General features: G+C 33.6%; 1 protein-coding gene across 12 annotated transcripts in view; it reads right to left on the bottom strand.

Annotated features, from left to right (window-relative positions):
* Window positions 1-670: 670 nt before the first annotated feature.
* The window catches only part of ClC-c (chloride channel protein 3), a 137326-nt gene continuing 126593 nt past the window's right edge, over window positions 671-11403 (bottom strand). For all 12 annotated transcript variants that reach the window (XM_069844933.1, XM_069844935.1, XM_069844934.1 and 9 more), the window contains one exon: window positions 671-11035. In XM_069844933.1, coding sequence (XP_069701034.1) covers window positions 10945-11035 — 91 coding nt within the window. In that variant the 3' untranslated portion in view covers window positions 671-10944. The remainder of the gene's footprint in view (window positions 11036-11403) is intronic.

Below are 11403 nucleotides of genomic sequence, written 5' to 3'. Positions count from 1 at the left end.
ATGCTTTCATTCGTCATTTTGTACAAACAATGTACAATCAAAGACTCTACCCTGGTTAAATAAGGTGTCAGCTAACCATGTGTAAGTAACCGATGATTAAGAATGGTGCACAGAAATTACATTTTAACCATGGTTTCGTAATCCATGGTTACTACATTTTAAGCGATGTTGATGCATGTGGCCAAGTCAGAAAACATGCCATGGCCTCTGTATTACCTATACATATCATCACAGTTTGAATGTCCATAAAAATAGCATCCATGCAGGATTCAATGAAACAGACGGGCCAGTAGGATTGAGCTTCTTCATTCCTTAACCTCGGAACTAGAAGACAGAACTGTGGTCAGCACCTTTTAACCCTGGAAAAGCAGTGGTATCCAGTTTTAGGCAGTTGAATGGATCTCAAGACTTTCCTCGAAGTTATGGAGAGCTGAAGAATCCCGTTTCTACCAAACTTTTAATCCAGAATCTTCCTGTTCACAGTTTCTCTATCACTGACAGATCCAATTCAGTTCCTTTTCAATGTCCACTAACACCAGTATTAGTGGTTCCATTACCTCTGGATTGAGTTTGTCAAGGATCAGATGTTAACAAATGGTTGAGGTCATTCTATGATTTTTCTCTCTTTCGAGGGAAAGATCTTTTCAATATGAAAATAAAACAAAAATCATTTCCTTTTTTTACAAAATTATTTTAATCATTTCAGGGCAGACAGTTAACAGTAATAAGTTTCATTACAACTGTTGGCAACATTGCCTAATGACGGGAATTAGATGTTATTAGGTATACTGAATAGTTCAATACATTGCACAACCCAAACATTTTGTTATCTCTTTCAAGTTCTGCATTTTAAATACTACTGAAAAAATATGCTCACTTCTGTTAACACGTGAAGCACGAATCAACAAAACATTCCCGTTGTGCAAGTATGAGACTGCATATAAAGACTCTTCTGTACTGCTCACCAATAGTAAACATGCTAGCATCATAACCTCTCAAAGTACAGTGGAACCTGACAATTTCTTACAAACAATTTCATCTTCAGATACAAAATAATTTAGTGTATTCATTGCTCCCAACAACTTTCTCTGCAAATTCTAGTACTATAATGAATTTATTTACTGATGTAATCATGTCTTTGCTTAAAATGGCAAGATTCAAAGTAATGTATTACTCTATTTCAAAATTCAGTGCTGGTACAGGAAGAAATAATTGACAAATTTTGCCTGAACCCTTTCACTCAAGAACAGAGAGATTTCTTTGTGCCATGCAATCTTCAGTTTTATTTCTCTTCTGAAAAAAGGCATGCTGATGATTTTCACTGCCAACATTCTGGACAAAAAATGGAAGGTAACAGTTATTACATTAAGATGAAGCCTGAAATCAGGCAGAAGAAACCGAAGAGAAATCTAAGAAATAGTAAAAGTTAGTCCAACAATCATTCCTCCAATTATACAGTAATTGCAATACCTAACCATCAAATCAACCTGTCGACATTCAACTTTCTGAACATGAAGTTTTAATGTATTAAACATTTAAATTAATTCTGTATATTTACCACAGGGTAGAAGTGATAACTGTGCAGACTAAAGGGTTGAAGGGGGGAAAATAGAATACATTAAAATAAATAAAAAACATATTATGCGTTTTGTAATTAAGTGCATGGTTAATTAGAAAATTAAGCTGAAAGTCCGCAAACGAGGTCCGATCAAAAAGTTTCAAGACATGGTCACCCCTGAAAACACCGGATACGTTAGCTACCTGCTACTGCTAGCGGTTGAGGGAGGGGGTTTCCTAAAGCTGCATTCCCAATCGTAACCCACTAGGACAAACAGATCAGCTACAAACCTTTTGTTGGCATCAATGAGTCGCAAGACCATTGTCACATGTGCGAAGAACTGAAGAATCTCACCGAAACTTCTTGACACGTATGAGCTCGCATCATAACCAGTGATGAGATATGGATATATGGATAGGATCCAGAAACAAAGACTCAATCCTCACAATGGAAGTCACCAAATTCTCCTCGGTCCAAAAAAGCGAGACAAGTGAAGTCAAAAATGTCAAAACAATGTTGTTTTCTTTGATATTAGAGGTGTGATACACTATGAATTTGTTACCAGGGGCCAAACAATTAACCAATACTTTTACAAAGAAGTTTCAATATGTTTGCGCGATAAAGCGTCCCAATTGTTTCAAAATTAGTTGAATCCTCCACCATGATAATGCACCGGCCCATTATGCCTTCTCCAGCCAAGAATATCTAGCCTAAAAAAAATTCCTGCATTACCCCATTCTCCCTATTAGTCAGATTTGGTTCCCATCCTTTTTTTTTCCCCCAACTAAAACGATAGGTTCGATGACATTCCTATGATTAAAGAGAATGCGACAAGGGAACTAAACAGTCTCCAGGAAAGTGATTTCCAAAGGTGCTTTGAAATGTGGTGGGCCTGTATTACATCATGGAGAGAGTACTTTGAAGGAGATACGCACTAGTTATCCTGTAAGTATCTCCATTGATTTTATATTAAAACTGTCCTGAAACTTTTTGATCGAACCTTGTACAGACATGGACAAATTATTAGACTAACTTAGTTATATGTGCAACGAAGCTGTATTTATCGGTAGAAATAATGAACAAATTTGTATTTTGCACATGTGTAAATGAACAGAAAATTGAGTCTTGAGGTTACTAATATTTTGTGAACATTCCCTTATTCTTTATTAACACGTCGATTTTGTCAGGGATGCTGGAAACCGAAGTTTGACACTTTCTTTGAATATCAGCATCATTTAGCCAGATATCAGACTGTGCTTAAATGAGTCCATGTTTTGTTATAAGCCTCTTTTTGTTCAGTATAGAACACAGATTTTCAATTTCGTTCATGTCCGGTCTTCTTGCAGGCCATGGGAGAATATCTTCTGCAGTGTAGTACCAACATAGCCAGAAAAAATATACTTAACCATTGGAAAAATATACCAGATGTAAACAATCATATTTACAACAATAGAGATTCTGTGAATTGTACTGACAGTTGATATGACGAATTATATTGTGTTTCCAAGAAAACGTTTTAGTCTGATAATTTGTCCACGTCTGTAGTTTGACAACAGTGCATTGCTGGCCTACCTAAAAATACACATATGCACTTGGACTGAATAACAGCATTCCGTCCCTTAGCCACTACAGTAGGGTTGCCAGTATTTTAAAACTGTAAAGGGATAAATTATTCCTTATCATTTTTTCTAATGATAAGAGTAAAAATCAGACTCATATAGATGATACATATTGAATAAAACAGTGTTAACATTCAGGGAAAAATAATTTTTTCCTGAGAAAAGTATGCATTTGGGACCAAAATGGTATTAGAACTTTTTGTTGTGCTCTATCCAAGGAATAAGCTGTTAAAATCTGCAGAGGTATATACTTCCACCCTGTATATTGAAAAAGGATTATACTGTATATTGTTTCATAATTGCAGTTATCCCCAAACATAGCATGATTTACATCTTTTCGTGGAACAACAAGAAGAATATCTTGTTACCAAGGAAGTATATGTGGCAATTTCGAAATTTCTTTAAATATGAAGATGTGTGTTAAAATGGCAAAAAAGATAAACAAAAACCATCAATTAAGGATGTAAGTGAACTACTCTCTCTTCAAATCAAAAGAAATATTTTTCGTTTTTTGCCAACTAAGATAGGCTAACACAACTTATGTAAATATGGGCAATATTTAATACATACAACATTAAGTGCATTGCTTGAAATCACTGAATTCAAAATCCTAACAAGAACTAACTATAGCCTTGTCTTGTGGTTCCACTGTATAGACCTTTACTCTCAACTCCTTGAGCCAAGTTTCTTGTCTGAATACACTAGAAAATGTTCCCACTGTAATATTACAACAGATATGAGCTCCTGAAAAGCTTTCGAGTTCTCCGGCTCAATGTGTTCACATAAATGTACAGAGCAATTATAAAGAAACTTACTTTAATACACATCTAATCAAGAGAGAAAAACTACTACACGCTTCTAAATTACAACTTATATTTGATAATTCATGCGCTCAACATTTACTGGACACTACATATTTGTACTTATTTTCTTACATACATAATGGCCATCTCTATAGAAGTTTAACACAAGATCTCTCGAGAAGAGACAAGAAAAAGTAAATACTCAAATTACACGTCTATGATGAAATAAAATTAGAAAGCATTGCGAAGTCTATCAAGTGTATATTGAATAACATCTCAAGAATACTAAACGTTTCGATTTTCACTATGAAGTTCGGAATTTTTATACGTACTTTTTGGTATGAAATAAATTTAATTCAAATTTTACATAAATACAGATATTTCACACTAAGTAAGGAATGATTTTATATGTCTAAAAACTTATCAGATGAGAATGAAATTCAGTGGAATCAAAGCTGATGGGAACAAAACTGTTACGGAAACATTCAGTTATCTGACATCGTTGTATGTCAGCACTATTAATATTCTGTGTTACCATAGTAACAGCTATTAGTTCCACAAAGCACAAGTTATAGAAAGGTCATACATATTAATGAAAATTGTCACTGAATGTAACCAAAATTATGATCAATACAGGGCTCCTACAAAAGAACTTTCCGGTTTCGAATGCATGTAATTTATGTTCTATGAATCTGAGGTGCATGAAAACAGTACCAATAGAACCAGTAACTCAAAAAGTTTAGTTGTGGCAATATTGTTTGCCTAGTTGGTAACACTGCCTCATAATAGCATATATAAACAAATTTGTTCATTGTTGAGGCGAAATAGCTGCTATAGAGGACAGAAAAGCTTGATTTTCATTGAACCAGTCGGTTATTAATGTGCAATGGCATTACCGAACAAAGTTTGGTGCAGATCCACCCAGTGGTCTACAATCCGTAAATGGTACACTGATTTTAAGGCAAGATTCATCGCAAATGGTTGCAATTTCATCTGTACCGACTACAGTTGCTGCAAACCTAAAACCAGAGGACAAAGTGCTATGAAGAAATTTCTGCATAAGTATGCAGACTTTAATTGAAAACGATGATGAATTTATTTGTTTCATGGTATTTTCTGGCGAAGTCACTTTTCATCTTTCTGGTAAGGTGAACAGACATAACCTCAGAATCTGGGGGTCGGAAAATCCGCATACCTACATGGAACTTTAGTATAGGCTTGATGTGTGCCGTGTTACCAGGGGGCACATTGAACATCTTTAAGATAAGGAACTAAACTTTTTGAGTTTCTCTTTCTATTGATACTATTTTCATTCATCTCAGATTCATAGAACATAAATTATATGTGTTCGAAACCAGGAAGGTCTTTTGTAGGAGCTCTGTTATATACTTGAAATTATTGAGTATTAGAATAGATTCAATTATTCATGTACGAAGTGTGTCCAAAGAAAGTAGTGAAATGATAAGAAATGTAATAAACAGATATAAATATGTACTTTAGTTCATGCATAAAAATGGATCTAAATGTACAAGAAAAAGAAACCTTCAAATGATGAATTAAAAGAACTTACCGAGACCAAATGAGTAATGTATACAATTTATTTTTCACTATTTAATTAATACTCAGTTCCCTACTCGGAATCACGCAAGAAGAAGAAATAATATTATTATATCCAAGAGAGAAAAACAACGTGAAAGAAAGTTCTAGCTGACAATAAATAAACATGACACACAAGAAAAACTCTCTGCTGCATAACTAGACCTTACATTAATTTCATGATGGGTATTAGATGAAATTCATACTTGTTTCATAAAATATGCTGCCCTTTGACTCTGTTTATGATGCATGATTGAGGAGATAAACATATTCAAATGCCGTGTCTTCGAATTGAAACAGTTATGAAAAATTATACTTACTAGAAGACTCAGAAAAATTTATAATTTTGTATTCTATAATGTTGTCACTTCAGATGCCAACACAATATTGGTATTGGTATACAGGATTTGATTACAAATAGATACAGTATCTAATAATTTTTTTTGTTTTTAAAAAGAAGACTGACAACTCCGTAAGGTTCCGTTGTCAATCAATAAAAGAGAATTTTACATCATTATCGTCATTATTGTCATTATTATTATTATTATTATTATTATTATTATATTATATTATATTATATATTATATTTCCCTCTTCTACTTTACCAATGGCATCAGGCATGTAATTGTGTATTATTCCACTTCATGCATTCCATATAAAGTTGAAAAGCTTTCCCATCTTGTATTCTTTTAAACAAATATGTGTAGCTGTCCAAATATTTCACTCAGAAAAGAACTCCATAGTTTTAAATGAAATGTTTAGTATCTACTTCGAAGCCTTCCAGGAAATTACGTTTTCATAAAATTTTCTTCACACATTGCAACGATTACACAACGAAAATTCATTTAATTTATCGATCAGCATGTCTATCACAGTTTAGCATACAAGTATTAACCTACGGAGTCTTATAAGGTGGGGGAAAGAAGGGAAAAAGAAACAAATTCTCGCAGTATAATGAGTTTATAATATGCTGTAATAAACGAAGCAGAAGATATGAAACTACTAATCAGCTGAAAACTCTGAGAATGTAAAGATATACCAAGGACAAATCAAGGTAGCTGATGTTCCCTCAGTCCTTTTCGATAAGACTGTGACACTTGCCAGGTATCGAACTTGTAACAAAATGGAGACAGAGCTAAACTCTTACCAGAATAATGTGATGTATTTTCAAATAAAAATTATGTTATATATATTTACAATTTATGGTAATAAATTTCTGTGCTAATAATGAATATAAATTATGTAGGTTGACGTTTTATTTTTTTAGGTTTTATAATCTGCATTGTTTGTAGTCTTCCTTTCTTACAAATCTGATAAAATATCTTTTCAATAATAAAGGACAATTTCTTAATATATTTTAAAATGCATTTCTTTCCTTGCAACAAATGTTGGAAGTCTCTCTTTTTCTGTATTTGAAGCTATTGTCTGATTTAGTAGATGTGAAATACTACTTCTCGACATCAAATCACTTTTGTAAGGGTTAAATCAAGTATATAATTTTCTTTAAAATATATTACGTAATATATTCAATTTCATTATGTTTTGAAAGACAACTCAATGCTAATATGCGATTCTTTCGTTTAATCTCATGTTCTTTAAACGTAAATTTTCTACAATAGCAAATAAATGTAAAGAATGATGCAAAATACAAAACAAATAATTCATTAACAAAATACTCTACCATATATATGGAACTCCTTTAGCAAATGTTTGCTCTACTGAAGAACATACAAAATCTACAATAAGAGATGTTAATATTCCAAAATTTTAGAACCTCCATTTAATGTCCTTATGAAAAAAATCTTCATATGCTAGCTCTGAACTAAGGGAAATGCCAAAATGGATAATTTAACAATGTAACTGGGTTTCAATAACTAAAGCCTGAACAATAAATACTAGACATTGTTAGATGAGAAACCTTTAACTGTACAAAACGAGAACTCAGACAAATGACTGGCAGATTACACGATACACAGCTCCTTTGTTCTTAGTGACCAACAGCAACAACTGTTCATACCACACATTTAACCACAGCATCTGATTCAAGTTGTCAAGACTGTATTTCCGGCAAAATATTTAATATCAGGAAACCAGTCGAAATTATGAAGCTCACACAAAAAAATATATACCTAAAAGTTATTTTTTATTATTAATTAATGGAACGGGTAAAATGATTCATTCGGAAGCAAACAAAAGACATTCAACAAACATACACTTAATGTTACTATGAGATCTTTGCTGTCCACGTTTTCTTTTATCACAAAGCTACAACTTTTCTTCATCATTTCGAACATCCTATCAGGGATTCTCATATTCAAAACATTCAAATTCAAATTTATTTACAATTTACATTTGAATTAAATACATATGAATAGATACCCGAAATGAGCATAATGCTCGTGCAAAACATGGACAACTAAGACCTACATCTTGTCAACAACAGAAACATTACACTAACAGACTACTGATATTTAAACAACTGTATTTATACAAATATAAGACAGTTACATATTCAGAAATATTCAAAGCTGAAGGAAAATTTCGGAAAGTTCAACTCATATTTTTATATATGAAATAGTTTAAGAAAAAATATGAAAATTAGCAAAGTAGATACAACTCGAAGATCTTGCAAATTTTTATGAAAACTGTTTCAAAAGCTGTAGAATACATGAAGGGTCCAGGAGAAAAACACGTTTAGTCATATTTTGCAAATTTTTCAGGAGAGTGTTCACAGACTTACAAAACTGTGTTTCTTCCCGTGTAAGCTTGTAATGTGGAACCAAGCAAGTACATCCCCTGTATGATCAGGGGATCTTAAAGATCTCAACTTTAACTGCCAGATTCAATTAAAATGTAAAAATTACTAAATTTGAACTAAACATGTTTTTCCCTTGGACTCTTTAAATATCAGAATTTCATTGTTCGATATTATATCACAATTTAATTTTTACGATATTTTATAAAACTGAAAAACTTCTGAAATTACTTCATTAGCATCTCCCTGTTATATTATATTCTATATCAGGCCTGCACAGAGCTCAACAAGCGCGCGCGCTCCTTCAGAGCGGGAGAGCGGTGTTTACCGCTCGCCGAAATGGAGAGGAAGATACGTCAGAAGGACTTGTTATAGGTAGAAGAGAGGGAAATGACCACTGAGTTATCTAGTGGAGTGCAGTGTGTAGGCCTATTCTCAGTAACTGTTTCACGTTGCTTACCTACTGCTACAGTACAGTATGGAGGAATCTAAAAGACTGAATATAACATTTAACGATTTACAGCTCGAACTTATTGATCTTCAATGTGACCTAAGGGCTAAAGATCGTTTGAATAATACTACTAGCCTGGTTGAGTTTTACAAGACTAAACATTAGCAATAATATCCACGACTACACAGGCTGGCTGTGAAAATGATTGCTATGTTTGGTTGTGAGCAACTGTTTTCTATTATCAACTTTAATAAAGACAAACATCGACATCTGTAACTGATGTTTCATTACGATCAGTAGGCTACTGTTCCTTTCAGCTGCCAACAGCATAAAACCTCGTTTTGATGTACTGATAAATAAAAATATAACAAAATGATATTGTACATTTAAGTAGCTATAGAATTTCTATTACTTCTGTAAAATAAATACTTCTTTATTAATTAATAATAGTCCAAGATAGTTTTGCAAACACTGAACGGGAATTCATTTCATAAGCACTTGTACTAGTACTTCCTTTTGTGTATATTTTGTATGAGATCACCCCTTCTTCCAGTCCACCATTATACAGAGCGCAGCTAATATCTGCATTCCGCTCATGAGCTGTGAGCCGACTCGGAGAGCGCAAACCTTGTGCAGGCCTGTTCTACATTTATTTATTATCCCTATATTGTAGAACTGTAATAATACATGAGGCATAGAGCTCTCAATTTTCTATGCTCTCTGTGCGCATTTATCTGTATAAATTGGTTCACTTTATTATTATGAAATCAGTCGAACACCATAAACAAGACGAGGAATTAACCTAAAAAATAATACATTTTTATTTTTAATTTTGTCTCCATTACATTAGTTACAGATCTTCTTGAAGAATCTAATTTTCTCTAATCAAGCAGAACCTGCCCTTAACAAAGAATAATAAATATTTTCAATCTTTCAAATAGATTCTTCGCAAACACAGAGGAAATACCAACAGTCTAAAACTGTCAAGACTTCTCTTTTCTTGAGAATTTTCAAATATGGTAATAACAAATATCTGATCTCATATTCAGATAAATACAGCAATATTCACAAATACAACGAGGAACAAAGAGTTTCTTTATAATTACCCTGTTTAAATTCAGATTCTCTGAAATGGGAAGATATCATTAACATGATTTATAAAAACGAGCTGCCCACTTCACAGACAGAAAAAAAAATATCTTACACCACACAAAAAACCTGTGACCGGCCCAGTTTTGTAATGTAGATGTGATGTCCTAATAGTGGTACATGTTCACTTTGCAAATACAGTACATTCTTGTATATATTTAAGAAAGATGGCCATTGAATATTATATACAAATTGAAATAAATGAGATGGCATATACATAAAAGTGGACACAAAAAGTCTTAAATGCCAAGACTCGATACATTTAATTATGAAGATCCACAGTGATAGTAATATGAACGATTATCTTCACCCTACACGTCATTACAAACAGCGATAACGAGCGACTAGCTGCCAGCACGAACATGCATTGAGTCTCCATCCAAATTCTAAGCAACAAACAATTTCAAGAACAAGAAATACTAATGCAATATGTACACTACGTCTCTCCGTTCACCTCGGGTCTACTGCACAGTAATAATATCAATGAACAAGGGTACACATCCACAGGTTGATTCACCACAATATTTTCAATCTGAGGCAAATCTGTGTAAAAATTCATCGCTACAAAAAAAAGAAGAAAAAACAAAGAGGACCTCTTCATAAATTATGGTTTCGCTAAAACAATTAAAATATAAATACAAGTGTTCGCCTATCCATACAACTACAGCTGTTATTCCTCTTTATTTATTATTCTCAAATAAAACTGCTTACTGACTAAACAAATTCAAAAATTTGAATCAAAAGTTCTATCATATACTTTCCTCAAAATTGTAACTCCATCTATAGGATCAGCTTCGAATGTTACGTGATGTTTCTTGACAATACCTGCACAAGATAATTCCACAAATCGAACCATCTGGTACAGAACACAGCATACCGATTGTTGCCGTCCACATTGACACCGTGACACGTTCCGACTTGTGACTCACCTAGAGACGCGCTGCATGCGTTCCAAACACCTGACTGTTCAGGTCGATGAAGAGGCTCCTGTACCTCTCGATCTGCGGTAGCTCTCAGTTGAACAGGACAGAGTTCGGGTCCTCGTTGTCCATCTGTTTCACGTGGCGCAGCACATCCTTCTTCGTGATTACTCCAAGGAGACGGCTAAATTAACACGAAAGTCAAAAAATATATCTTAAAATAGCACACTTCTGCGAGGCTTACTAATTCACTGATACTTCTGCAGACACTTTACTGAATAATAGGATGAGACAGCACTCGTGCAATTACTACAGAACATCTCCCATGCTACTTATATCACTATAGTTCTGATGGCCCTATGTTATATCCTAATTTTCCTACATGATTATTATCTTGAAATTAACGCCATTGGTTGCAGCATACCATCAACTTTAAAACCACTTTAAGCACTGCTGTTGCCATTCCAAAGAAATTATGATACCACACCTAATAGCATTGGGCTCTACACCTTTAACACGAGAATTAAAACAGAAAATCAACATCCCGAATTT

Source organism: Periplaneta americana, chromosome 14 (genome assembly GCF_040183065.1).
Source record: "Periplaneta americana isolate PAMFEO1 chromosome 14, P.americana_PAMFEO1_priV1, whole genome shotgun sequence".
Lineage (NCBI taxonomy): Eukaryota > Metazoa > Arthropoda > Insecta > Blattodea > Blattidae > Periplaneta > Periplaneta americana.
This window is presented reverse-complemented; position numbering and strand designations above follow the sequence as displayed.